This window comes from Arabidopsis thaliana, chromosome 3, assembly GCF_000001735.4.
Source record: "Arabidopsis thaliana chromosome 3, partial sequence".
In the NCBI taxonomy this organism is placed as follows: Eukaryota; Viridiplantae; Streptophyta; class Magnoliopsida; order Brassicales; family Brassicaceae; genus Arabidopsis; species Arabidopsis thaliana.
This window is the reverse complement of record NC_003074.8, coordinates 7527697-7555446: the sequence shown is the minus strand read 5'-3', so window position 1 is coordinate 7555446 and position 27750 is coordinate 7527697. Positions and strand designations below refer to the sequence as shown.

The window sequence follows — 27750 nt, the reverse complement described above, 5'->3', positions numbered from 1 at the left end:
TAATACATTTGATGTAATAAAAAGACAAAGAAAAGTTTTTTACAAGTCTTTTAAATGTGTCTTTTCTATATACAAATATTAAGTTTTATTGGGTTTATTATTTAATTTAAACATATTAGTTAATGTGCTGATCATGAAAGTAATTACATCTTTTGATGCTCTTGTAATTCACGTCTACAAGTGACGCCACAACGCCTGATCGAGTACTCGATGGAGGAATTAAGGCAAGCAACGAACAATTTTGACATGGATAATACTATTGGGCATGGAAGTCACGGAACAGTTTACACTGGGCTGATCAAGGACATGCCCGTTGTGATCAAAAGGGAGTGGTGTAGTCCCCAACCTAGATTCTTGGATGAGGTACACACAAACAAAAAATTGGTGATTTCATTGAAAATAATTTATGTATTTGTGACATATTGTTGTATGTGTCTCAGGTTTCTTACATCCAACATAAAAATTTGGTTAATCTGCTCGGTTATTGTTGCGACGACGAGAACCAATCGCTCGTCTTTGAGTATATGGTCAACGGTAGCGTCCGAGATTATCTAGGTGGTAAGTAATGCATTATAGTAAACTCTTGAAATTTGATCCATACATCATTTTTATGTGATCATCTCTCTTTTTGGTTATTGAGTAGAGTCTAGCGACTTAACGTTCAAGAAAAGAATATCTATAGCTCTTGATGCAGCCAAAGGTAAATCAAAATGGATGATCCAAAACTCACATTGATTGTTCTAAAAACTAATATTAAAGTCTCTCTGTTTTTCAATTCAGGGTTACTACACTTGCACAACTTAGATCCTCCAGTACAACACAAGAGATTTACGGCGAGTAAAGTTTTGCTCGATGCCAACCTCAATGCCAAGGTATCAGATGGGGCAATGTTGGGACTGCTTCAAGCAAGTGATATTCATCTCGCTAATCCAAGGTATTAATTAATTCACTTATGATCATATAAGTTACATCATTCCTTCAAAGTCCTAACAAATATGTTCTTATGAATATTTTCTATAGAGGTGGTTCAGAGGAGACAATTGATGTGTATAGCTTCGGGTTGTTCCTTCTAGAGCTTATCACCTGTCAAAACCCTGGACTGTTACAATCAGACTATGAAGTTTTACAATGGGTACGTAATAGAAAAAAAAACCCTCTCTTTCTCCATTTACAACTTTTTTTTGTTTGTTAATTGTATGTACTTAAAAATATATTGTTTGGAAATTTATTTGTGATTTGTAGATAAGTCCGAGACTTTTTACAAACACATTTTGGGATAAGAATATACCTGCAGAAACATTCACGAGACCATCGTTCCAAGCTTATCTGATAATTACGTCGGAATGCTTGGAATATCCCCCGATAAATCGCCCAAAGATGGATGTGGTCGTGACCGAGCTTGAGACGATTTACCTTAATGTCATCAGTGAGAACCATGAGGTTTCTCTAGGAAGTGAGCTTTTTAACATAACCATTGAGTAAGCGAAAGACATGGTGTTGTTGCTTCAGTCTATTTCGAAAACCCCTATAAAGGACTATAATAAAATTCAACTTGACTATTACAAACCAGAATTAAACCGCATTGGATTCGAACTGTGTGGTTTAAATTTGGTTTAACCAATCCAAATCCAATTTATAAAGGCGAACCGAACCGAATTGGATTTAATTTGTAGGTTTGTTTTAAAAAAATGATTGAATCTTCGCAAATTATTTATATAGAGAGACTCTCTGCAACAAAAGTTGTATAACGAAAAATTACATTTTATCGGATTCTTCTAATATTTATTTTTCTTTTTATTTTAAAGTTTTCGCGGTTATATCCCCAAAAATTGTTTCAATCTCTTGTTTTTGCTGCTTCTTCATCTTCCTCAATCTCTCTTTCGATCGCTCAAAAAACCCGAAGAAGCTCTGATCTGTTCATATTCCGATCTCTTACCGGATTTCTCTAATTTCTCTCTGTAATTTCTTCTTCAAGTCCCGGCGATGGCTTCCGAGTGATTTTGGATTTGTGTAGGTAAGCTCTTTCAATCTTCTCTTTTTTTTTTTTTTTTTAATTCTGATTTGTTCTCATCGAATTTTCAAATAATTTGAGCTTTTTTAATCGTTCGTCCTGCAATTTTCGTTTTTTATTCGGTAGGAAAGTTTTTTGGATTAGGTGCGAAGTTTGTGAGTTTAAAATTTGGTTCTGGGGAATCTGCGCACTGATTATTGAGCTTTGGATTTTGAAATTCGAAGCTCAAAATCGATGGGTGTCAGGTCTTGTGATTTGAATTCGCATAAATTTCACTAGCTGGAGTTGCTTAAGGAGATTGATTTTCTAATTTGGACAAGTTGTTTCTTAAACTTCTCTGGGTTTCATATTCTATTGAGCGAAAGTAGGGTTGATACTGATAATGAGCACACTTTTTTGGTATGAGGTGGGTTTTGCATGTAGACTTTAGTTTCATTAGTACTGGTAGTCAGTTTCTTTGGAGATGATTAACTGATAAATAGATGTATCTATCAAGGATTGAGCTTATGATTTATTGTGTTTGTTGTATCTTGGTAAAATCTAAACTTGGGTTCAATTTTGGGAATGTTTCAGGTAACAGAAGAGCTTTAACTTATGGCGCCCTCAAGATCAAAGAAATCTAAGTACAAGAAGAAGCCTCGTGCTAAAGCTGTTTCTCCTCACAAAGACGAAGAAAGTATGAGCAAAACTAAACAACGGGTAAGCTTTTTTCCTAATGTTTTACTGGATGACCTCAACTTTAGGTAGGGTTATGTATTGCTCAGCCTGAGATTTGATTGGGAAATTTAGCATAGTTTCGCTGTAGAAGGATATACCTAGTTATTTGCTAGACTTTTTGTTTCTTGATTGATCCAAGTAATAACCTTTCTTTGTTCTTGTTTCAACATTTACTCAAATATTTTCTACGTTTAAGTTGTTGTTTTTGTTTCAATTCCTATTTCAAGGAGGAGACATTGTTTTACCCTTGTCTCCAATGTGCGAGCAAATTTGTTTGTTGTTATTCTGCGACCAATTTTATCAGCTGGTCTCCAAGCATATCTTATAGTGCTCCTTACTTGCAGAAGAGGAAGTTGTCGGACATGTTAGGTCCTCAGTGGAGCAAGGAAGAGTTAGAGCGCTTTTATGAAGGATACCGCAAATTCGGAAAAGAATGGAAAAAGGTTAGTTCAATTAGCAAAATAGACATTATTTACGATTTGGTATATGATTTGTAGTAAAACATTACATTATTCCAAAAGAAGGGTAATAAATTGCTGCCATAGTTTCCGCCAAATGTTATGGGTATGGGAATGTCATTTTTATAATCACTTTGGTTTGCAGAACCAGCAATATTTATGGTGTTTTTTCATCTATGGTTGTAGGTTGCTGGATTTGTACATAGCCGTTCTGCAGAAATGGTAGAGGCCTTATACACTATGAATAAGGTCAGCATGTTCTCCTCCTTGATTTGTATTGTGATCTTTGTCTAAACATTTTCCACTTATATTATGCCATCTGTACTTTAGGCTTACTTGTCTCTTCCGGAAGGCACTGCATCTGTGGTTGGCCTAACTGCAATGATGACGGATCACTACTCTGTTCTGGTAAAAGTTTGAAACCGTTCAAATATGTTATAACTAACACGCACTTGGTCCAGTTCAGCATACTTACTTCCATTTGAAACTCAAAACAATTGTACATGTCTTCCACCCGTTTCTATGGAACATCTGCCAACTTAAGTTTGTTCCACCTAGGGGTTTAGCACTCTTGTTTGTTCAGATTTTTTCACTTGAAAATATAGTTTAGCTCAGGAAAGATAAATTCTAACATTCGTTTGGTTTAGTGTTTCTTTGTTAAGCATTATGCATATCTTAGAAACATGGCCAGCTAACTTTGTGATTTTTTGCGGACGTTAGTGACGTTGATTGTTGTTGAGCCTTGTTAGTTAAGTATTTCCATTTCTGTTGCGAAGGAATATAATTTGGTAGTATGGGGTTTGGTTTCATATTATTATGTAACGAGTCTATCTCTTCTCTAGCATGGAGGAAGTGACAGTGAGCAGGAAAATAATGAAGGCATTGAAACTCCGAGGTCAGCCCCTAAGCGCTCTAGAGTAAAATCCTCAGATCATCCCTCTATAGGACTAGAGGGTCTGTCTGACCGCTTACAATTTAGGTCCTCCTCAGGCTTCATGCCATCGCTGAAGAAGAGACGTACTGGTAGTGTTCTCTGTTTCTCTTTGCCTCAAAATCTGTTCCCCATTTCACAAGCATGAGTTGCGTGAGCACATACAGTTATATATATGCATGAGTCTTTGCTTCGTGCAAATTTTGTTTTTCTCAACTATTGCAGTCTTGCTGGTGTTGCATGTTGTTGATGCCTTGCAGAATCAGCTTAGATAGAACTGCTCTTTCCTTTATTTTACTAGCACCTATCTTGTACACTAAATTTATTGAAAACAGTATCTTGAGATGATGCAACTCAAGTTAGTACCCTCCCTAAATGTATATAGTGGGATAAAAATGATCTTCCCTCCCGGAATTTTATTGGATCATTAACTATCTGTCTAATGGAAACGATCTAATAGTTGCTAACTTTTCTATTAATCGTAATTTGCATGTGCCAAGAGACTATGCCTCGTGCTGTTGGAAAAAGGACTCCTAGAATTCCTATCTCATACACCCTTGAGAAGGATACTAGGGAAAGATATTTATCACCTGTTAAGAGAGGTTTAAATCAGAAGGGGGATGATACTGATGATGATATGGAACATGAGATAGCATTAGCATTGGCTGAGGCTTCACAACGAGGTGGCTCTACAAAGAACTCCCACACACCAAATAGAAAAGCAAAGATGTACCCCCCTGATAAAAAGGGTGAAAGAATGGTAATCTCCTCTACTATTACTTATTATGATTCATGTACTCTCTTCATGAAGCTTGTGATTATTAAAATGTGTGCTGCTAGTCTGCACTATAGGAAGATATTTTAAGGAAACTTATCTCGGTTTCCCTACATGATAGCCTATTGCAAAATCAAAGTAGAAGGAAATAAACCGTTTTGCGTAAGTAGGAACTGTTTTATAGTAATATGGACTGATAGATTATGATATTCAGCGTGCCGATATTGACTTGGCGATTGCCAAGCTTCATGCCACTGATATGGAAGATGTCCGCTGTGAACCAAGCTTAGGAAGCACTGAAGCTGATAATGCGGATTATTCTGGAGGTAGAAATGACTTGACACATGGAGAAGGTTCTAGTGCCGTGGAAAAGCAGCAAAAAGGAAGAACATACTATAGGAGGAGAGTAGGCATTAAAGAAGAAGATGCAAAAGAAGCCTGCAGTGGTACAGATGAAGCACCAAGCTTAGGCGCTCCCGATGAGAAATTTGAACAAGAAAGGGAAGGGAAGGCTTTGAAATTCACATATAAAGTTTCAAGGAGAAAAAGTAAAAAAAGTCTTTTTACTGCAGGTGTGTTCTAGTCTCTCACTTCTCTGTCTAAATAAACCTATTTGCAATGCATATCCAAGTAGGAGAAAACGGAATTACTAAAAACTTCAATTCCTTTATTCAAAGCACACCTAGAAATGCAGATGAAGACATGCCTAAACTTAGGAAAACATCAGTTATAGTCCAGTTATCCAGTTAAAGAAATAAGACTTCATCTCAACTAGCTGATACACTTATTATATAAAGTATATTGAAAAATCATAATTTGACTTACTAGTGTATTTGGTGGTCACTCTGTCTTGTGTTTGTCAACTTTAAATTTCTGTTCCATGACAGTTTTTTGGTCTTGATAAACTTTGGGAGTAACTACTGCCTGTTTCTGTTAATCTAAGACGAGCTCGCTACTGAGCTTTGAAATAAACCAAATCCTTAATGGATTATGATTTCATTCTTCCTGAAGAATCTTCTTAGCGATGGCAAACTATAGAAGCTCCTTTGTGATTGTTTGGAATTCAACTCATGACATTCATTTGAACTAATAATTGTAGCCATTCTTTGCGTGTATTCATGGTAGTGTTGCCATGTTTCATTTTTTACTATTTATATCGTCCCTTCAACTTCTTTTTCTTTTTAAATGCTTTCTGCAGATGAAGACACAGCATGTGATGCTCTCCATACGCTGGCAGATCTATCGCTGATGATGCCTGAAACTGCCACTGATACTGGTGGGATCATATGTTTGACCTATAATCAATACACATTTATAATTTTGAACGAGTGTCTTAAGCTTGTTAATGTTATTGGCCATAGCATATAATTACACTGATATGGAATTAAGTTCAGAGTCTGATTTACTTTCATGAAAATTCATATTGGTTATCTACTTTCTCAATCTAATCTTGATTTAATTTCAGAGTCATCAGTTCAAGCTGAGGAAAAGAAAGCTGGAGAAGCTTATGTTTCAGATTTTAAAGGGACTGATCCGGCATCCATGTCTAAAAGTAGTTCTCTTAGAAACTCCAAACAGAGAAGATACGGCAGCAATGACCTTTGTAACCCTGAACTCGAGAGAAAAAGTCCAAGTAGTTCTTTAATCCAAAAGAGACGGCAGAAAGCATTACCAGCTAAAGTAAGAGAAAATGTATATATTTAGCAAAGACAGACTTGCCATTACTGTTCTGTTGTCAGAATTCATGATCATGTTGAAGCTGTTCTCTTCCTGCAGGTTCTTAAAGATGAGCTTGCTGCAAGCTCACAAGTCATAGAGCCTTGTAATAGCAAGGTATGTGTCTTCTTGTACAATACAACTCGTATGATTTATACAGTATTCCACACAGTACCCATCGGCGTCCTCTTTGGAATGTATTATATCATTGGCAACCAAATTTTTTGATTATTTCCCTTTTTTTCATCGAAGATTTCCTTTTGTAGCTTTTATCTTAGGACTGATTATGATGTTGTAGGGAATAGGTGAGGAATATAAGCCTGTTGGGAGAGGTAAACGGTCCGCAAGTATTCGAAACTCACATGAAAAGAAATCTGCCAAATCTCATGATCATACTTCGTCAAGTAACAACATAGTAGAAGAAGATGAGTCAGCTCCATCAAATGCAGTCATTAAAAAACAAGTTAACTTGCCAACTAAAGTTAGGAGCAGAAGAAAGATAGTAACTGAGAAACCTCTAACTATTGATGACGGGAAAATTTCTGAGACTATAGTGAGTGAACTTTCTGATACTCAGACTTTATTCCCAAATGATAAAGAAACCGCAGTGATACATCTTTCAATCTTAAGATCTTTAATTTCTATGGAATTTAGTCTGTGAGTTCCCTGATTATATTTATACCATATCCTATTATTCTGCAGGAGAAGTTTTCGCATTGCATTTCTAGTTTCCGAGCACGGAGATGGTGTATTTTTGAGTGGTTCTACAGTGCAATTGACTATCCATGGTTTGCCAGACAAGAGTTTGTTGAGTATTTGGATCATGTAGGGTTGGGTCATGTTCCTAGATTAACTCGCGTTGAATGGGGTGTCATAAGGAGGTTATGACTAACTAAAATGCTGTTAATTTTCTACTTTTCTTCGTGTGTATATGGATGTTCCCTTAATCATACTTTGTTGGTGCAGTTCTCTTGGGAAACCAAGGCGATTTTCTGAACAGTTTTTGAAGGAGGAAAAAGAAAAGCTATACCTATACAGGGACTCTGTAAGAAAACATTATGATGAACTAAACACGGGCATGAGGGAAGGACTTCCAATGGATTTGGCCCGGCCTCTAAATGTTTCACAGAGAGTCATTTGCCTGCATCCAAAGTCAAGAGAGATTCATGACGGCAATGTCCTAACTGTTGATCACTGTAGGTACCGGATTCAGTTTGACAACCCTGAATTAGGGGTAGAATTTGTTAAGGTACTCTTCCTTACACTCAAACGTTTTCTGAAAAATTACTGTGACTATTGAAAACGAAAGTAAACGAAAGGATAACTAATCGTAGCAGTTCACTGCACATTTGTGAATTTGACCAAAGTCTCGAATAGTTTTGGTGAATAGAATCGCTACTGAATTTCCTACAACTGTAATTGAGCACTTGATAGTTGATCAATTTAAAAGTTCATGACTTGAAAATTAGAACGAATTTGAATGTTCATAACCTTTAGATAACATTTAAATCTCTCTTTTGGTGAAGGATACTGAATGCATGCCACTGAATCCTCTAGAAAACATGCCAGCATCGCTGGCAAGGCACTATGCTTTCTCAAATTATCACATTCAGAATCCCATTGAGGAGAAAATGCATGAACGGGCAAAGGAAAGCATGCTGGAAGGATATCCCAAACTTTCGTGTGAGACAGGCCATCTCTTGTCCTCTCCAAATTATAACATTAGCAATTCACTAAAGCAGGAAAAGGTTGGTATTTCTGACTATCATACCATGCCTCATATTCAGCTTTTCTATATTCTACATTCTTTATGGAAGTTCATTTTTCTGCATACCTGGAGGAACTAGGCTTAGTTTACCAGTTTCTTAAATATCGATGGATTTCCGTCTAAGGTATTCAATATTTGGAATTTCTCTGCCTGAAGTTGTGGACCAATAATTGTAACTAGCATCAGTCTACCCTGGGAGATTTACCTAGAGAGCTAGTTTGATAATTCAAGTCTCTTACTAATCTTATACAAAATACAATGTGAATGTTCTATTACAGTTCTTTCTGAGACGTGCGTCCAATTTTTCTAGTAATGCTTTGTTTAGCATTTGACTACAGTCATCTTAGCTACAGCTAAATTAAATCTTGCTAGATATATTTCAATCATATACAACTTTTCCTTAAATTTGCAGGTAGATATCTCAAGTTCAAATCCACAAGCTCAAGACGGAGTTGATGAGGCTCTTGCTTTACAATTGTTTAATTCTCAGCCCTCAAGTATTGGACAAATCCAGGCAAGAGAAGCTGATGTCCAAGCTCTTTCTGAACTAACGCGTGCGCTTGACAAGAAGGTTTGGCCAGTTAATTCTCAGTCTATACATATGTGATATGTTTCCGTTCTTAATTCTCAGTCTTCTATACAATTTTAACTCTCTTATATTTTCTTTTTCTATGGCCGGGTTGCATTTTATATCTTTCCATATTCATAACAGGCGTGCTATCGTTAATTTTTTTGTTTCCTTCACATTATAGTAGAGATTTCATTAGGATGTGGTTGAATAGAATAAAAGTTTCTAATTGACTAATAAGAAAATATGAAATCATAAATATTACTAATGCTTTAATGGACTCATAAAATTTTGAGGTTCGGTATGTTTATTCACTCCATTTGTATATAGTTTCCTTCTCGTTCATGCATGTCTTCCATGTTTTTCATGCTCTTTCGACATTATGGTTTCCATTTCAACTAATTGTTGATCTACAACACTACAGGAGCTAGTTTTGAGGGAGCTAAAATGCATGAACGACGAGGTTGTGGAAAGTCAGAAAGATGGACATAATAATGCCCTAAAGGATTCTGAATCTTTTAAGAAACAATATGCAGCAGTTCTCTTTCAGCTAAGCGAAATCAATGAGCAGGCATGAGTTTATGAAGGAACTATATGAGTCATCTTGTTGTCTTTACTACATACAGCTTCTGATGTATCGCATTTTGTGTCTTGCTATGCACAGGTTTCATTGGCACTTCTTGGCTTGAGGCAACGAAATACTTACCAGGAGAATGTACCATATTCATCAATAAGACGCATGAGTAAATCAGGGGAACCTGATGGTCAGTTGACATACGAAGACAATAATGCATCAGACACTAATGGATTCCATGTGTCTGAGATCGTCGAAAGTTCTAGAATAAAAGCACGGAAAATGGTATACAGAGCTGTACAGGTGTGTGTATAACGAGTTCACCTGTTTCTATGTTTGGGATTCACATATGAAAAAGCTTCTGAGTGGATAATTTACTCATCATTGGTTGCGCTTCGCAAGGTCTAAGTTCAACAGTTTCGGCTACGTAATGATTTTGTCTCTGTTTCTGGTGCAGGCATTGGAGTTACTGAGAAAAGACGAAAATAATAATGTAAATATGGAAGAAGCCATTGATTTTGTAAATAATCAGCTCTCAATAGATCAAACAGAAGGATCATCAGTCCAGCAAACACAAGGTGGCCAGGATCAGCGTCTTCCCTCTACACCAAATCCACCTAGCTCAACTCCTGCCAATGATTCCCACCTAAACCAACCCGATCAAAATGACCTGCAAGTCCCGTCCGATCTTGTGTCCCGATGTATCGCTACATTGCTTATGATTCAGGTTAAAATCTTAAACCCACTCAGTAATGTTCGTACTGAGAGCCATCTGCCCAATTATATTATTAGGCTCTACCTTTCTCTTCATAGATTTAGATATTAGAAAAAGTTAAGCCCTTATTGCTGTTCTTTATGCTCTCACTCTGTGGTTGCTGCATTAGTCATCTTGTATTGGGGTTCTTCTTTTGTTCATAGTTTGTGATCCTAACACAGCAATTTTGTGAATAAAAACACAATGCAGAAATGTACAGAGAGGCAATTCCCACCAAGTGAAGTAGCCCAGGTTCTAGACTCGGCAGTGGCGAGTTTACAGCCTTGCTGCTCGCAGAACCTTCCGATCTATACAGAGATTCAGAAGTGCATGGGAATCATAAGAAACCAGATTCTAGCCCTCGTACCCTCCTAAAGTAAGAATCCTAAAACCATAACTTAACCTTTGTGTCTCTTCATAATGCTTGTTTCTCTTTGTAAAATCAATATCTCCTTATAGAAAATCCTTTTATATACCCCATTTATTTGGAGTGACTCACAACAGTTTCTCGATTTCACATTTATTTATATGTAACACATCATTTGTTAGACGGGACTGCGTCACGGTCCATTGTCATTGTCTTATTAGGTACTAACTAGTTCCATTCCTTATCGTGTTTGAATAAATTTCATTCTTGCTTTCATTATGTATAGTTGTCTTCAAATCAAAAACTTTCCAGTGTTTCTGGTTTTGTTTAGATTTTTATAATTAGGAAAATATTTTGCTTGAAAGTGACTTGAATTCAACAATATGTAATGTAGACATTTCTTGTTTTGGACTGCAAGCAGAGCCCTGAGTGGATAAGACTTGTCGATTGGTCCAGCCCGGTCCCTTTATGTCCCATTTCGGGATAGAAGATGTTTGGTTTGGCTCAGTCTGACTCCCTCTAAATTGGTCCGGTCCTGTTTTGGGGTCAGATAAAGTCGACTTAGGGGTTTTGTCCTTATTAACACGTCAACAAAGAGTTAGAAAAACGAAAGAGTTTCCACCGTTGAAGTGACTCGTAATTCGTATATACGGAGAGCCTAAAGTGGTGAGAATAAAATGGCTGCATGTGCAACAAAATTTTCTGAACAAGTGGCTTTTCTAACAAAGTGAACAATTTGATTCGATACGAGAATGATTAAGTCGTAATCTTAGGTTAAATCATTTTGATATGATATTTTGTTATATCATACTATCATAGTATATGGTTCCACCATTAACCTGACGTGTAACCACATCATCCTAGTGAATGCATTTGGGACAATGAGGACAAATAATTAAGAACCCACAATGCATTTCTGATGTAACTATTAATGGGGGCATTATTAACTAATAATCAAAAAGAGTTTAATATTTTGTTCTTTGTCGTGTAATGGAAGCCTTTTGGCGTTTGGCAAAACAAATAAAATAATAATGGACCCTTTTTCTTTATTTTGTCTTGTTTTCTTATGATGTTATCTTCCGAAATCCAAATTGTCCAAATAAATCTTTGAGCATTCTACTTCACATCCCGTGAAGGATAAAATAAAAGACCAAGATTTGATTTCACTCAAGTCCTAAGTATATCCCTCTTAGAGACTAATTATTTAGATTGAGATTCGAGACTTAAGAAGATAATCTTTGGAATATTTTTATAATGATACAAATTAATGAAACTAAATGCAAGAATATAATCAACATAAAAAATTGGATGAAATGTTAGTTTTTTCATCTTTTTTTTTGTTGTTGTTCCTTTTCGGTATATACATAAAACACACACCTAATTCCACCCACACACACACATACATATAAAATATTACAAGTTGTATTCACATTGGGGAATTTAATCATGACATTAAAAACCCTAGGTGGGGAACATTCCTATACATTATACACACAAAAGTTCAACAAATAATTTTTCTTATTAAAGAAAGCAAATTAAGTGGTAACTAGTTAATGGAGATTTGATGGGGTGAAATTAATAATAGTTTAATTGAGAATCTTGGCAAAATCAAGGGACTTCTTGCCTTGGAGCTTGTTGGAGACATAGTGATAACTATAGTCACCATGATTGTAGCTTCTATACTTGCATGGGTTGGTCTCATCATCAACCAACTCACTCATTGGTTCTATTTCAACCTCATAGTTTGGTGCATAGAATGTCACTATTGTAAGCCTCTCCTTTTCCCTGTTTGTTACTGCCCTATGCTCTACACTCTTGTATTTCCCATTACTTAGCACCTACATATATATATATATATATATATATATAATTTACACAAATTAAAATACTTCATTTAAATTGTGATATAATAATTATAGGAAATTGATATGGTAAAATTAATACCTCAATGGTATCACCAATGTTGATGACAAGGGCATTGGGAAGAGGTTTAACAGGGACCCAAGTGTTGTCTTTGAGGATCTGAAGGCCAACACAACTGTTCTTGCTCTGTTGAAGAACAGTGAGAGCACTTCCATCAGAATGTGGACTAAGTCCTAAGACAAGATCAGGACTTGAACATGGAGGGTAATAATTCATCCTCACTGCTTGCACTGCCTCCCCAAACATTTCCTCAAATCTCTCTTCTTTTAGACCCAAGCTTATTGCTATATACTTCAACAACCTTTTGCATAGTTCCCTTATCTCTTTTGAGTAACCTTCAAGACTTTCACTATAGATAGAGAAAATAATAATAGTAATTTACTCAAACGTTGTTCAGAAAAAATTATATATATATCTAAGCTATGATCCATCCACTAAAGCTTTTTAAAACTTGAACCCTTATTTCGAACGCAGATGACACTTATTAGTATAAACTATTTGAATTTACGTGTCATATGCTCGCAAATTAACTACACTATTCCTATATATATGATCACTTAAGAAAGAGTAGTTAAAATGAAGAAGTAACCAAAACAAGTCTAGAAAGAAAAGAAAAAAGACCTGAACCGGGCCGGTTTAGAGGGCCATAGTTTGGGGTTGCGAATTTGTGGAGGATGAACACCAAGGGCAAACATGTTGCACCAATCAAGTTTCTGATCTTCGGAGAATATGAAAGCTTGACCATAACCTTGTACGGTACCTGGCTCCATTGGATACTTCTTCTTCTCCTCCAATGGCATATCAAAGAACTCTGAAGCCACTTCCTCTATATCTTCCACAACCTCCACTTCTATCCCATGATTTATAACCTATCTTGCAGTCAACAACCAAATCATGAGATTCATTTTTCTAAAATTTATTATATGGCCTAGTGAACCCAACTATTAAAAGAAAATATGAAGTGTCCAATGTCGAAACTAGATTATTAGATATTACTTTGATAAAAGAAAATTTCCTAGTTGAAATAACATAATAATACCTGGAAAAATCCCCAGTCTTCACAAGCTTGTGAGAGCTTAAGAATCTCAAAGAAAAAATCATCATTGTCGGGTTTAGAGAGCTTAGAGAGATCAATAACAGGAATCTGATGATGAAGATGATGAGTCTTAAGAGACGACACAACGACTCCTCTCTCATACTCTTCTCTAATGAATCTCTCTGGAACTTTGTTTGGTTTGGATTTTATGAGTTCTTGAACATCATCTATTTTCCCAACTCTAATCGAAGAAATAGGTAGAGGAGCCATATTGAAAGCAGACCAAGAAAGAAATTTAGATTTTTGTTTTTGTGTTTGGTTTTGGACTTTAGCTCTTTGCTCTTTGAGTCGTAAAAGAGTGAGAGTCTACATATATAGAAGAAATACTTGGATGGTCAGTGATGTTTATTATTGTTTGCATGTTGTGCGTATAATTGAGTGTGTTGCAGGTTTTGTGGAGTTTGGGGTCCATTTTGTGCACTTTCGAAATTCTTTTTTCATTAATACCAGAGAATCAACCGTTGTTAAGTGTCTAATGTTATTATTTTATCAGTAATAACCAGTGGAGGAGGAAAGAGGCCATGATGGGAACATGTGTTCCCAATAAAAATTAGTGTAAATTCTATTGAATTTGGTGACATATTTGGTTAAAAATAGTTTTTGGTGTAGTAAATTTGTATTCCAATTAATGTTCTTACATATTCACTCCAATTATACTACCATGTTACTTTCATATATTATTTATTTTTATTGGTAAACGAAATAAAAGAAAAGTGAATAAGAGGTGACGTTTTATCCCTACTTTAGCCTCTCTATGGAACAAATAAATGATGAAAAAATGTTATGATACGAATTTTCCTGTATGAACCATAGTATGAACATATATTAATATTATGTATGTTTTCTTGCTTTTATTACATTTAAAAGATAAAATAATATGTAAGAGTGTCATAGGATCAGTGTTTTAGGAAAATCCAGCAAAAAGAGATTCGTTAAGTTACACTTTATTGACGGTCGGTATACGAAACGAGACAATGCTTACAAATTAAAAGTCAAGTTTCTTGAAAATTCAGTTTTCCTAAAGTTTGCCTTTTTTTTTTTTTTTTTTTTCTCTCTTTCCCAAAAGCAAACGGAGACCAATTATAGTTGAAATTCACCTAACGTGCCAATTAGTTAGATTAATCGGAGAAAAAAATCCATATTGTTAAGGTTTATTGACATCTAACTCGAATCCATAGTCTCTAATTTCTATCTTACTCTTGATGTAGCATTGCTAACACACAAATTCAAGATAATGGTTCTTATTCTTGACAAAATTCCAATCGAATCAATCGAACCTATTTTTTGTTAGATTGATTTCAGTTCGAGTTAGTCGGTAAAGGCCAATGTATGTTTAACTTCTATCACCATATTAACTTTTATGAATTTTCAACTCAAATCACTATCAGTTCATTGCCCTTTTTATTTGTTACTTGGGATTCATATCACCCATAGTTGTATAGATCTCATTGTTTGTGTCCACAAGACCACAACAAATAGTGTTACTGAAACTGAATTAATTTTTGAGTCAAACTTAATTATTGGTTCATTATCCGATTATCCTTTATTGGACCAAATTCAAATTCTAGAGCTTCTCTAGAAACATCATAAAATATCATCACCTCTTTAAGTGTTTTAAGAATCCTATTCTTTGATTATCTTGATATACATGTCGAAAAATCTAGATATATTTGCAGAGAAAAATCTAGATATTATGGTTGAATGTTTTCTAGATTAGGATAAATATTGTTAGATATTTTGTAGTTTTGGATTCTATACATAGTTCATCTTTCCTCCATTTTTAACCAAGTTGAACAAGTAGAACCAAATGAATAATAGAGTTTTTTTTTTTTTAAACTATTCATAAGTTCTCTAAAGTGTCTCCTAAATTTTTCAAAGAGGGTTCATTCTTTTGATTTCTTTCAACGGTCTTAGGGTAGTGTTAATCACTATCGATGTTTCCTTACAATTACCAACACACAACTTTGGCTGTATTCAAAGTGTCCATTTTTCATGTTCGATTAAGGCCAATATATCTAAAAATTAACACATCAATTGAAATTATTTTTGTAATCAATGTATATATTTTGATGAGAACAGACTGATCAAGTATATACGTGTATTGAAAGAGAAGGGTTACAAAAAGTATATGATGAAGTAGTGGTGACTGAATTTCAACTTGCAAACCAATGTCTTAATTTGGAAGTCTTTACTCATACTTGAAACTTGTACGTCTCTCTCTCTCTCTCAACCTCTCGACCACGAAGATTGAAGATCTAAGTAGACTTGCAATCCAATGGGGAACAAAAGTACAAAATAAATTAGAATAATTTATTTATTTATTTGTAAAAGAACAAGAAAAAGAAAAAGAGCACACTAAATGTGGAGAGGGTGAGCTTGAGGATATTAGAAATTGTGGGGTTGAAAAGAAGAAAGTGGGTACGTTAAGGTAGGGGCCATGCTTTGTGTTTATGAGTTTAAGAGAGAAAGTGATGTGCCGACCAAATCTAGTGATCTTCTCGTCGCACTTCCTTCCCACATTGTGCCTTCTTCTCTTTTTCTTTCTTTTCACTATTTTTCTTGTTACTTTTCTTCATAGTAATTTTCATACGTATTTAACATAAAAGTCATGAGTTTTATTCATAACATTCGACTCACCAACCACAAACTTAGATTAAAAATGTTTTCGCATTTCTTCATTTTAAATTAACAATCTATTGTGCATTTAGGTCAACACAGGAGATTGTACTAGTCTAAAGACAATCTAGAAGTGTAGTGAAATTTTTTTTAGAGGAATCTTTTCAGCTTTTTGACGAATTGTTTAGAGGAATCTTTTTAATTACAACTTGACGATAAAGGTTACAATCTGTGGGAGGAGAAAAAAACAAAAATAAAATAGAAAATAATAGTTATTCCGAAGAAAGAGGAATGTGTTTGGTTTGGTATCATGATTATGTCTAATGAAGAAAACACAAAAGACTATTACTACTGACTCGAGCAAAAAAAAAGTATTTTGGAAATGCTACTTTAATTAAACTAAGCAGAACCTCTCAATCTTATTTATCATTTTTACACTTTTCCTCACCACCAGAACCTAACTACTTTTTTGGCTTGCGATCAGTGGAAATGAACTACAAGTAGTAATATCTCTTCTTCAACGATATTCGCATCATCTCCTTAAATTGGAAGCTAACTCATTCAAGTTTTAGTTGTTTCAATCATGGCCTTAGTGTTGGGCTTCTTCCTTTTGGTGTATCTTATTGACTAGTTTCATTTGGGCTTTTTGGGGCATCTTATTGTGGGCAACACAAAATAACTATGTTAAATGAAAGATTAAAATAAAATTTATTTGAACGCTAGGAAATTTGACCGGAGCTTTTATGGGAATATATATATATTACAAAATCTAATTCATTTTGCTTTAATTGGTATATATATATTACAAAATCTAATTCATTTTGCTTTAATTGGTATATATATATATATATTTAAGTTTTCTTAACTAGACAAGTTGGAATGCTGGTCCACGCAATCTTTTGCTATAACTATATAATAATATAGTTTTTAAAAAGTTTTGATTTAAGAATATCTTAACAAATCATATTTATAGTTCACCAAATGCTAATATTAGTTTATATGGAATAAAATCTCATAGGGAACAATAGGAAATTGACTGGAACTTTTGAGGGAAAATATATATTTCAGATTTTTTCTTTATTTTACTTACTTTAATTGCTTTATCCATCTATTTTAGTTTTGTAAAATTAGATAATTAAGTTGACAAATGTTGATCCACGCCACACCATCTTTATTTCCAAATATTTGAATCAGATTCTCTTTTAAAACAATCTTTATAAGATGGCGTGGTTCCAACATGTTAAATTATATATAGCTTCATGCATAAATCTATTCACAAAGATCCAGAAGCCATACCTCTCCATGGCCATGGATTCCAAAGAATGTTCATTGTTGCCTTTTGAGTTATTTGAAGAAATACTTTGTAGGGTTCCAACTAAATCTCTTTTACGACTCAAGTTGACGTGCAAACGATGGCTCGCTCTTTTCAACGACAAGAGATTCATTTACAAGCACTTAGCTCTTGTTCGGGAACATATCATAAGGACCAATCAAATGGTTAAGATCATCAACCCGGTAGTTGGAGCTTGCTCATCTTTTTCACTTCCTAACAAGTTTCAAGTGAAAGGTGAGATTTATACTATGGTTCCCTGCGACGGGTTATTGTTATGCATTTTCGAAACAGGTTCAATGGCAGTTTGGAACCCATGTTTGAACCAGGTTAGATGGATCTTTCTCCTGAATCCTTCTTTCCGGGGTTGTAGTTGCTACGGCATTGGATATGACGGTTTATCTCGGGATAGCTACAAAATCTTGAGGTTCGTAAACGGTGTTTTTACCAAAAACGAGTATGCAAATACGGGCTCTTACAAACCAGAGGTTGATATTTATGAATTAAAGTCTAATTCTTGGAAAACTTTTAAAGTTTCTTTGGATTGGCATGTGGTTTTGCGTTGTAAAGGTTTGTCACTCAAAGGAAACATGTATTGGATTGCTAAATGGAACCGTAAACCCGACATCTTCATCCAAAGCTTTAACTTCTCTACAGAGACATTTGAGCCCTTGTGCTCTCTTCCCGTTAGGTATGATGTACATAATGTTGTAGCTTTATCAGCTTTCAAAGGAGACAATCTTTCTTTGTTACACCAAAGCAAAGAAACATCAAAGATCGATGTATGGGTTACTAACAAGGTTAAGAACGGAGTGAGTATCTTATGGACCAAGTTATTTAGTGTGACAAGACCTGATCTCCCGGTATTGCTGGCTTTTGAGAATCTTTCTTATCCGGTGCATTTCATTGATAAGAATAATAGGATCGTAGTATGTTGTGAGGAAGTATTGGCAGATAAAAGAAACGTAGCCGTCAACATCTACGTTATTGGAGAGGATGAGATCAAAAGCCAAGATGAGATAGAACAACACCAACTAGGTTTTAGTTGGCCTTTTATCTCCGGCTATACATATCTTCCAAGTCTTGTTCCGGTTCCATCATCGGAGGATAATACACCAGAATAAAAGTTTAAAGTTTTTTCAACGTTTTGTTAATTAGTCATGTGAAAGGTCATGTAATCTATGTTATGATCCTCCGGTTCGAAAGTTCAAGAAATGTTTTGATTTTTGGTCCATGTGTTAACAACATAGTACTATCTGGTAATTCAAAACGACGTAGTACTGACTTAATATTATTCACTTATTTCAAGCTCTCAAAGCGAGCGCGTGTAACTCTTTCAACACGAACACGTTCTTCTTCTCTCTGCCCCATTCAATACATGAAGAAGAACACAGCTGATGAAGCTACTTCCACTACCCTTTGATTCCAATTCGAATTCTCCCCCATTGTAATCATCGGATGCAGCAGAAAAATACCTACAAATTTCGATTCTTTTCGTAATCCATTGGACTCTTTCTGTTTCTGAAAGAGAGTGTGTGTTTTTGCGGTGATGGGTCAGCAATTGCGTCGAGCTGTTGGGAAAATCAAAGAAGTTGAGAGATCATCACCATCAAGAGTCTCCATTGATCGGAGATCGCTTCCTACGGAGGAGCTCAGTGCCGTGAAATCGTCTCCGTCTACTGCCGCCGTTGATGGAGTTTCTGGTATAAACCCTAAATCTCTCGCATTTGGGTATTCGAAAGTTTTCACCGTTATAAACATTTAGATTGATGGGCTGCTTCTTAACCGTTTCCAAATTTTTGTTCGTTTTTGATCTGAATTTGGGTATGTATCTGTTGTTAGATAAAGGTCGAAGAACCAGTGAGGATAATGTTTTAGAGGAACGAGACCCCAAGTATGATACAATGTTGAACCAAATGGTTGGGAGAATAAAAGCTAAACCTGGAGGCAAAGCTGAGATGGGAGAGGTTTGTAGTGTTGTTTCCTTAAGCTTTGTTTATCTCTTGTTTGATTTGATGCATTGATTCGATTCTCGTCCTCTCATCAGGACAAGTATGTGACTTTTGGATGTTTAATATAGATCCACCTGATTACCTGCATTGATAGTTGGTGCTTATCTTAGTTATGTAGCTGTTGAGAATGGTATATGAACCCTTTGTCTTGCCTCTTAGTCACATCTTGTGGAGTTTTTGTCATTAGTCATGTAAAGGTTTCGTTACTGGTTGATTTTAAGGTATTAGAGATAAGATGGGTTCAAAAGGTTTCGTTACTGGTTGATTTTAAGGTATTAGAGATAAGATGGGTTCAAAAGGTTTCATGAACAATGCTGGGTTGCTTTCTAATTCTGCTCTGGAATATATGTTAAGGTTTTTGCCCCAGAGTCTCTGGCAACAATCTAGAATTTTATATTGGACTGAACAAGTTCACATTTTAGAGTAACTGTTTAATGTAGCGTAACCAGATTAGAAAACCTTTGATAGCGTTTTGTGTCACACCAATGAAATAGTTAGCATAACTAAGAAGTGAACAGATTTTGTCTCATTCTTCTGCTGGTAATCTTAAAGCTGACAGTGATTGATGGTGTAAATTAAGTTTAGGATAAGAGATGAAATGTAGAAATGTAGATAATGCAAAAGGGCCATATAGTTGCGGGTTTTGGTCTTTCCTGTGTATAAATCCATGAAGACATATATCTATCTGACTAAACTGATAAGACTTGTGATTTATATAGGCATCAGTAGTTGAGACATCGAAAAGGCCACTCCCAAAGCTCCGGAACACAACTCCTGAATCAACAAGATATGAGGAAAACCCGGTGCCTCAAGGAACGTTGAACGTAGCACAAGTGCGACACATCATGCTTCTCTTTCAGGGAAAATCTCAGGATCACCATGGTCCAATGGGTGTTAACGAGATAGCTGAAAAATACCGGATTGATGTCTCTCAGGTTCAGAAGATCACTCAGTTCCTGTCTTTACCTCAAGAGATTACTGATAAGCAGAAGAAACAATATGAATAAAAAAGTAAAGGCTCTGTTCGTTCATATTCAGAAGTAATCAGAACTGGTTGGTTTCTTTTGTCCTTGCCAGTTTTTAGAAAGTTTTGTGCCTCGATGAGTAACACAGAACCAAAGATGACATTGACTTTAAATTTTAGTTTTCGCTGAGCAATAATGTAAAACTGTGTAGCTAAGAATACAAAGCTTTTTTCAACCAAGCCATGATTCTTTTTGAAAACTGCAGCAGTAACACACTTTGCTGATATGAATGAATAGATTTAGTGAAAATCTACCGTTCCTAGTAAGAAAGAGTTTGCATTATTGGTCTCTGTTCAGAGAAGGATGGAATCTTATATTACTTATTACTCAAAAGCAAAATAGAATAAGATTTACAAATAGAATTGAAGAATTTTACAAGTTCAGGTCAAATTTGCCTCAAACCAATCGGATGCAAGTTCATAGGCCACAAATGTTACAGCACCAGCAGGTGCAGCTTTAATGGTTGATGGAACAATGCCTTTATAAAGCCCGTGCCAACCTTCAGATCTTAATATCTGCCCTAAACCGTCAAACATGTTCTTGTAAGCATTCAGCTCTACTCGGGCTCCATATTTTGGGTGACGTTGCAGACCTTCGACCTGCAGCGACAAACATTCTTGTATCAAACCTTGATGTTTGATCTAAAATGCTTTGTAAAATCACTTTAGGCTTCTGGTAACATGGACTTCGGTGGTAAAACATTAAGAACACATAGCTAAAACACAAGATGGCAAAAAACTAACCTGGAATCTTTTCTTGACAACATCAAGCGGATGACAGACTAGTTTAGAAACAGTGCCCGAAGCTAAACCGCAAAGGAAAAGCTGAAAGCTAGAAAGACTATCACTTGGATTCGTTGAGCTTGATGAAGAAGATCGGTATCGCTTATTATATACCTAGCGCAAAATGTATACCAACAGTGAGATGAGAACTCCAGATACCGCTTCAAGATAATCTGCTGCTTAGAACACAAAGTTGTGGTGGAGGCAATGGTGTGTATCTATGTTATATATTCCAAAGGAAAAAAAAATTGAGAACATTCATGAAGCTATAGCTTACCATACTCCAGCGTTTAAATGTGTCATAGGTGCCAAACTGCAGACCAGCATAAGGAATGATCTCGATCAGAGTAGGGGACAATCCTGCATACAACCCTTTGATTCCACGAGTTTGCACTATACTCAGAAATGCTGACCTCATATTTGGATACACCTAACCCAAAAATTTCGATATATCAATCGTCAATAGCTGATAATAAATTCATGGTTAACTAAGACATCAGTGAAATAATAAAAATTTCTATGAATATCAGAGAACTCCATAGATGGGTTTCACGCTTTCTCAAAAAATGACTTTATTTATGTCAACGCATTCTCAAAACTTTATCCTTTTCCTTTCTTTCTCAAACTATATTGTTGATTTTACAGGAGTAAACGTTACAGAGAACCCATAACTATGTCATCACATTCTTTTACTGAAGAAATATTGTACCTTTGGCTCACCCTGGGACGCCAATACAGTCCGCAATAGGTCAAACGGATACGATCCAACTGTTGCTGCACACCCTGCTAGTGCCCCACTGATGTAAGAAAGATAAGGGCTCAGTTGAGCATGATTTTCTGCAGAAGATCAGAATTCAGAATTCCTGTCAAAAACAACATGCTAAAATCTATCTTTTAACTTTCTGAAACATTGTGGAATGTTCTCTCTTTTGTGGTTTGTGTAATTTTCAAGGGGTTTGATATGTAGATGAATTATATAAAGCCAAGTCATGTCGCCATAAACAGCTCATTTAAAGGAGTTAAATTTACATGAACCTAAGCGTTTTAAAGTGTACAGATCACACCTTGGATATATAATACATGTCACTAACAGATTTATTCAAAGTTAGTGATGTACCGGCCTTTGATGAACCAGCGGCAAAAGACTTCACCTTATGTAAGACTGCAAATTGTATGGATGTATAAGGCACAACCATAAGTAAAGCTGGAACATTTCCACGCCAGAAACCCTGCCATAAGCAACTTGATTTAAAATTCAGAAAGTGTCTATTAGCCATAAGAAATCAATTCCTAAAGCAGTCTAGAATAAGGTCATTCATTGAGTTATCAGTGTCCACAAAATTGTAGAGAGAAAAAGGCTATCTATGAGTGCTCAAAATCTGCAGTTGAATATCATGTATCATAACCGTGGAGATTCTCAAACATCAGACAAGTCTAAATCAACGAGGCTGCATCGTAATCAAGATATTTATAACACTTCACATTCCAACTCAACAAAACTAAGCTTACCATTAGAGATGATGAAAAATCATTTGCCAAGAAAAGAATTGGTGTGAACACTTTGCATCGATGACAACATTGGTAAATGACTCAGCATAACAAAATACAACAGTTAACACCTTCAAAAGAACATTATCTAGGCAACGACTTACCGATAAACCTTCCTCTCTAAAGATATCCTTCGTTGTTCGAAACAAACCATTGTACTTCGGTTTCAGCTGAGAATCTTTCAGAGCCCATGTAGCTGTAGGCTCCAACTGAACCTGAAAATTTCAATACTTTCACTTCAATAACCATTCCTTTTGCTCTTACTTTCTCAAAGCAAAGATGTTTAACATGCCAAGAAATTTTCTTGAGTCACAAACACATATGTGCATAATCCAAATCCACAAAAACCAATGAACTAGGACTCTTTACTTACCTGAAATCTAATCTTGATAACATCAAGGGGAGAGGTAACCATACGTGAAATCGCACCAGCAACACCACCAGCAGAAGCATCAATGACAGCACGTTTTAACTTTCCAGGCTCATCTAACTCTGTACCACTCATGATCACGAGCTCCTTGCTATAACCTGAAATCATTGTGTCAACAACATCAAGAACACACAATTGCATAGAAAAAACAGACTGATCCACGAAAACAGAGGACTAGAAATTAGCGTTCTCTCGTGTGTCTATGTGAAATCGAAACATACAGGTAAGAATCAGTCGATGTTGCTCGCAAGAAGAATAAATGTCACAGATAAACTAATTGAAAAACAATAAAAACTCAAACTTTAATGAAACTATCCAGAGAAACTATGTGGAAGAATTACAATGTAGAGAAATCGATTGTAAAAGATGAGATTTTTGGGAAATTGGGGAAAGTGTTCGTCGTGATTAGATAAGTAAATGAAAGAAGAGGAACGTACAGGGCTAGATACAAGGAAGTAACCCCCATGAAACTGGGTTATTAAAACCTTAAAGGACTTGTTAGAGTAAATAAACAGAGGACTCTGTTACCGCCATTTATTGATGGGATCTCAGAGCTTGTGTGCTCTGAAGAAGAAGAACAATCCGTAACAAAGAAAAAAAAAGGTCTAATAAGAAAGCAATAACACTATAAAAACAAAAACTTTAAAATTTGTGGTTCTACACAAAAAGGTTGTAAAAGTATTGACCTCAAATTTGCAGTTTCTCTTTAGCTTTATACTTAAGGCTTTTATAATATATAAGATGTTTTAGGCTTTTATTTTTATTCTATTTCATAAGGTTTTCTCTAGTTTTATACATAATTTATGTTAATTTAATAGTTTATGATGAATTGGGCAGTATTCTTTTTCTTTTATTGACTGAATATTCATAAATGAAAAATATTTCTTATTTCTTAATATATGATTTTAACCAATTTTATAAAATAGGATAAATGGAATATTTTAATCCATTATGCATCAAACCATTAGAATATTTTTTTATAAATATTATAAAATGAAATTATTTAAAATTTATGAAGATTCTTATCCATTAATTTTCAATAATAAGAAAATGAAATTTGTATGCGTTATTTTAATTTTGATCCATTTCATGCCAAAACAGAATCATATTATAAGAAATAAATCTCTTTTTTAGATAAAAGGTTTTCAAATTAAATTGCAGGGTAACAAATCATATATGATCTTTTGGATCATATAGTTTTTAAAAGTAGAGCGAAAGTAATAACCATGGATAAGAAAGAGAGAATTAGTGATGTGTTATGCCACTAGTCTTCTCCAATGGATGATTCGTCGACCGCCACAACCACGTTTGCCACAACCCACAACTGTCCACTTTGCAAATTAGATATATGATTATATGAATCAACGTAACCAAGATTTTATATATACGTCTTAGAAACCGTTGAAACAGTGTTACAGACTCCAATCCAGTACAGTATAAGGAGACATTGAAACACAAACAAACACACAAGTAGCATATTGTCAAAGACCTTATTACCATTTACACAAGTACAATGACAATTTCTAGAACAGAGATTTTTTGATAGCTCATTTTTATTAGACCGGGACTTGAGAAAATATTACAAACTTCACTTGGAAATAGGCTTGACATGGACTCCAACTTGGTGAATTATGTCAGCACCCGCTTTGCCATGGAAGCCAACTATCTTGTGGCCGTCTTCTTTGAGTAGGACGCTTTTGGCACCTTCAAGTCCAAAAGGTGGAGAGGTTCGCTTGTTCGTTGTGAACCTAAGCATCGTTATGATTTCACCTTCAGTTCCAAATATTTTGTCATAGTTAAGCTCCACCGATGTTATATATTCGTTTGGATATTCAAGAAGGAACTGCAAAAAAAAAAAACAAAAAAAAAATCTAATATGAAACAATAATTTAGAAATGAGGTTATATGCTGGTTCTTCTATGTGTATACATATTTGACCTCTTCAGGTGCAAGTAGTGTTCTTTTCCCATGATCATTTCCGGGGACCTCCTTAGAGTCCTTGTCGTAGACAAACTTGACGTATGATACACCAGAATCACCCTGACCTATATACACTTTCCTCACACCTTCATGAGGACCATCGTCCCATGGATTTCCCACGTTACCACCTTTTGCTTCTAGTTTCTTAGCACCAGCTGATCCAGTTGGTTGAGCTGATCCAGGTGGCTGAGTGGCTGAAGGGGTACCACGACCGGATGAAGGAGCGAAATAAGCTCCCAGAGCATTAAGAAGTTCGCCGCCTACTCGCCCATGGAACCCAACGAGTTTACCACCATTCTTGTCCTTGAGTTCATATTTCTGTGAACCCTCGAGTCCAAAGGGCGGTGAGAATTTCCCTTTGGATGTTTTGAAGATTAAGGAGGTGATAACTTCCGTGTCTTGCCCAAATATCCTGTCAGATTGCACTTCCACTGATGTGATGTAGTCGTCTGGATCAACCTCAAACTATACAGAGATTTCAAATAAGTTAATTCTTTGGCAAGATCGGTCATAATATAACTAAAGTACAACGGATTTGAACTTTCTAGTTATAATATAGGAAAGGAACTAAACATACTCACCACTTCTGCTCCTAGAAGGGTCTTCTTTCCGTGTTCGCGTGATTCCTTCTTATCGTCCTTCTCGTACTCGAACTTGACATAAGTGACACCAGAATCACCTTGTCCAATGTACACTCGTCTTACATGATCATGAGCACCATCGTCCCATGATGTTCCTCCTTTCCCACCTTGAGCATCAACTTTGTTGGCTTGACTCAAACTGGACGATGACGACGAAGAGGAAGGTAAGGGAGCAAAGTGGACGTCAATAGAGTTGAGAACATTGCTGCTAATTCCTTGGAAACCAGCTATCTGATTATCTTTAGGAGCATGAATGGAGAATTGGTTCCTTGTTTTGTTTCCGTAAGGACCATATTCAGTTTTGTTGGTCTTAAAAGCCAATGCTGCTATAGCATCTTCAGCCCCTGTAGTTTTGTAGTAGCCAGTAACATCTGTTATGTACTCGTCTGGGCTCAAGCTCACCTACAAAAACAAATATATTACATTAGTTCGATCAAAGTATACAATAAATAAATCATTATAAACAAAAATATAGTAGACCAAAATTTTCCTAGCCCTAATTCATTTTTATATGCTATTATTAGACCTAGCAGGACCCATCATTTTTTCTTTTCATTTAGTAATTAAGTGTCAGTTAATCAAACTAAGGCAACCCGTCAAGAGTCAAGACCACAAGACCGAGACCGACCAAACTAAACCCATTGCAACATCCATAAATTGAAAGATGTAGTATATATGGAGAAGGTCGTGAAGAGTACTAGCTAACGCCGTCAGATTATTTTTTTTGCTACTCATGTAAATATCTTTTATGTGAAAAGTTAGGTTTTACAACATTGTTAAACCCTTACGCCGTCAGATTTCTTGCCAGGAGTGCCGTGATGGTGAGGGTTATGAGTGTCTCCGTCGTATTCAGCCTCTATGGAGTTGATAACATCTTCATATGTAATCTGCACCCTCTTCACCTTCATGTGCTTCCCGTCGTCCCAAGACATCGTTGCGGCCGCCATTGTATCTGATCATATCTTACCGGTTGTTAAACTTTTCATTAAAAAAAACAAAAACGGCTATGCATTTTTCATTTTTCAGATAAATTTATAACATTTTCATTATACTTGTAAGATAACTGAAAAATAATATATACAAAAGGGTGAAGAGAATTAAGTTTTCCTTTTGTAGTTGTAACTTCTTGTAACGCTATAATAAATGCAAATAATGAAGTGAACCATTAAGAAAGAGAGGCTACGTACGTACTTCTGTGTTTTTTTTTTGTTGACAAAAAGAGATGAGAGAGTTGGTGTGGTGATGACTGATGCATGCAAGTGCGTTTTTATATAGACATGGAGACTTATTTAGATAGCGACTGACTCAAACCCAAACTTGTGGATCTAAAGATCACACGTTACTCTATATGATAATTGTTCCACTTATTAAAATTCTAATCCGCTTATGACCCTTCAAATATCAAACACTTGGTCTCAATATCCACTTGTGCTTCTACAGAATCGTACACTCAATCTTAACATCCAGATGTGAGATTTATTTGACGTACACATAATGTGTAACACATGCGAATATTACAAACACATGCGAATATCACGCCTTAAAACGAGGAGACTATAACAGAAAATTGACAATGTGCATGCAATAGTGAGAGTGACAAAAAGACACTTGGCCTTCAAGAACTGATCAATCTGCATGTAATAGTGTAAATACACTTGGCGGCCTCCAAATACAATTTGGGCTTTGAAATTCATCACCTGATCGGTGTCACGTACATGCATATATGCA

At 35.7% G+C, this 27750-nt stretch overlaps 9 protein-coding genes and 1 long non-coding RNA gene across 13 annotated transcripts; 5 read left to right on the top strand and 5 right to left on the bottom strand.

The window, feature by feature from the left end:
* Nucleotides 1-210: 210 nt before the first annotated feature.
* Nucleotides 211-1482, top strand: AT3G21450 (Protein kinase superfamily protein; the record flags this gene model as incomplete). Its single annotated transcript, NM_113040.1, has 6 exons — nucleotides 211-384; nucleotides 441-555; nucleotides 644-700; nucleotides 781-934; nucleotides 1021-1132; nucleotides 1282-1482. The coding sequence occupies 6 exons, from the start codon at nucleotides 211-213 to the stop codon at nucleotides 1480-1482; spliced, it is 813 nt and encodes a 270-aa protein (NP_188782.1).
* Nucleotides 1483-1764: 282 nt separating this feature from the next.
* Nucleotides 1765-11675, top strand: ALY3 (DNA binding protein). Of its 3 annotated transcripts, none has more exons than NM_001338533.1 (21): nucleotides 1765-2014; nucleotides 2585-2710; nucleotides 3073-3171; nucleotides 3373-3435; nucleotides 3517-3594; nucleotides 4029-4209; nucleotides 4618-4877; nucleotides 5107-5464; nucleotides 6091-6168; nucleotides 6358-6572; nucleotides 6669-6725; nucleotides 6907-7161; nucleotides 7311-7489; nucleotides 7575-7857; nucleotides 8135-8356; nucleotides 8789-8947; nucleotides 9369-9515; nucleotides 9609-9821; nucleotides 9976-10245; nucleotides 10483-10648; nucleotides 11061-11675. In NM_001338533.1, exons 2-20 carry the CDS (start codon nucleotides 2606-2608, stop codon nucleotides 10645-10647), a joined length of 3387 nt encoding a protein of 1128 aa, NP_001325833.1. In that variant the 5' UTR covers nucleotides 1765-2014; nucleotides 2585-2605; the 3' UTR covers nucleotide 10648; nucleotides 11061-11675. The 3 variants fall into 3 exon arrangements, with proteins under 3 accessions (NP_001325833.1, NP_001325832.1, NP_001319608.1); NM_001338532.1 differs by having other exon boundaries at nucleotides 1868-2014; nucleotides 6358-6584; nucleotides 11061-11400; NM_001338534.1 differs by lacking the exon at nucleotides 11061-11675 and having other exon boundaries at nucleotides 10483-11011.
* Nucleotides 11676-11886: 211 nt separating this feature from the next.
* On the bottom strand, nucleotides 11887-14063 carry LBO1 (2-oxoglutarate (2OG) and Fe(II)-dependent oxygenase superfamily protein). Its single transcript, NM_113037.5, has 4 exons — nucleotides 13602-14063; nucleotides 13184-13431; nucleotides 12584-12911; nucleotides 11887-12477 (listed from the first exon to the last, which is right to left on the bottom strand). The coding sequence occupies exons 1-4, from the start codon at nucleotides 13866-13868 to the stop codon at nucleotides 12226-12228; spliced, it is 1095 nt and encodes a 364-aa protein (NP_566685.1). The 5' UTR covers nucleotides 13869-14063; the 3' UTR covers nucleotides 11887-12225.
* A 2739-nt stretch (nucleotides 14064-16802) lies between these two features.
* AT3G04125 lies at nucleotides 16803-17043 on the top strand. The gene has a single exon (NR_141066.1). It is a non-coding gene; the product is annotated as an other RNA (long non-coding RNA).
* Nucleotides 17044-17495: 452 nt separating this feature from the next.
* AT3G21410 (F-box and associated interaction domains-containing protein) lies at nucleotides 17496-18728 on the top strand (the record flags this gene model as incomplete). The annotated part of the gene is made up of 1 exon (NM_113036.1): nucleotides 17496-18728. One exon carries the CDS (start codon nucleotides 17496-17498, stop codon nucleotides 18726-18728), a length of 1233 nt encoding a protein of 410 aa, NP_566684.1.
* A 195-nt stretch (nucleotides 18729-18923) lies between these two features.
* AT3G21400 (dynein beta chain, ciliary protein) lies at nucleotides 18924-20867 on the top strand. Its single transcript, NM_113035.3, has 3 exons — nucleotides 18924-19307; nucleotides 19447-19571; nucleotides 20336-20867. The coding sequence occupies exons 1-3, from the start codon at nucleotides 19154-19156 to the stop codon at nucleotides 20621-20623; spliced, it is 567 nt and encodes a 188-aa protein (NP_188777.1). The 5' UTR covers nucleotides 18924-19153; the 3' UTR covers nucleotides 20624-20867.
* On the bottom strand, nucleotides 19159-19365 carry AT3G21405 (uncharacterized protein; the record flags this gene model as incomplete). The annotated part of the gene is made up of 1 exon (NM_001338531.1): nucleotides 19159-19365. The coding sequence occupies one exon, from the start codon at nucleotides 19363-19365 to the stop codon at nucleotides 19159-19161; it is 207 nt and encodes a 68-aa protein (NP_001327203.1).
* Nucleotides 20847-24094, bottom strand: AT3G21390 (Mitochondrial substrate carrier family protein). 2 transcript variants are annotated; one of them, NM_113034.4, is made up of 8 exons: nucleotides 23839-24094; nucleotides 23345-23499; nucleotides 23076-23186; nucleotides 22541-22652; nucleotides 22133-22260; nucleotides 21701-21853; nucleotides 21385-21537; nucleotides 20847-21240 (listed from the first exon to the last, which is right to left on the bottom strand). In NM_113034.4, exons 2-8 carry the CDS (start codon nucleotides 23474-23476, stop codon nucleotides 21022-21024), a joined length of 1008 nt encoding a protein of 335 aa, NP_566683.1. In that variant the 5' UTR covers nucleotides 23477-23499; nucleotides 23839-24094; the 3' UTR covers nucleotides 20847-21021. The 2 variants fall into 2 exon arrangements, with proteins under 2 accessions (NP_566683.1, NP_001327267.1); NM_001338530.1 differs by lacking the exon at nucleotides 23839-24094 and having other exon boundaries at nucleotides 20903-21240; nucleotides 23345-23700.
* A 666-nt stretch (nucleotides 24095-24760) lies between these two features.
* AT3G21380 (Mannose-binding lectin superfamily protein) lies at nucleotides 24761-27266 on the bottom strand. Its single transcript, NM_001338529.1, has 5 exons — nucleotides 27214-27266; nucleotides 26811-26974; nucleotides 25963-26424; nucleotides 25340-25846; nucleotides 24761-25244 (listed from the first exon to the last, which is right to left on the bottom strand). The coding sequence occupies exons 2-5, from the start codon at nucleotides 26967-26969 to the stop codon at nucleotides 24990-24992; spliced, it is 1383 nt and encodes a 460-aa protein (NP_001319607.1). The 5' UTR covers nucleotides 26970-26974; nucleotides 27214-27266; the 3' UTR covers nucleotides 24761-24989.
* A 270-nt stretch (nucleotides 27267-27536) lies between these two features.
* AT3G21371 (uncharacterized protein) lies at nucleotides 27537-27743 on the bottom strand (the record flags this gene model as incomplete). Its single annotated transcript, NM_001125199.1, has 1 exon — nucleotides 27537-27743. The coding sequence occupies one exon, from the start codon at nucleotides 27741-27743 to the stop codon at nucleotides 27537-27539; it is 207 nt and encodes a 68-aa protein (NP_001118671.1).
* Nucleotides 27744-27750: the final 7 nt, after the last annotated feature.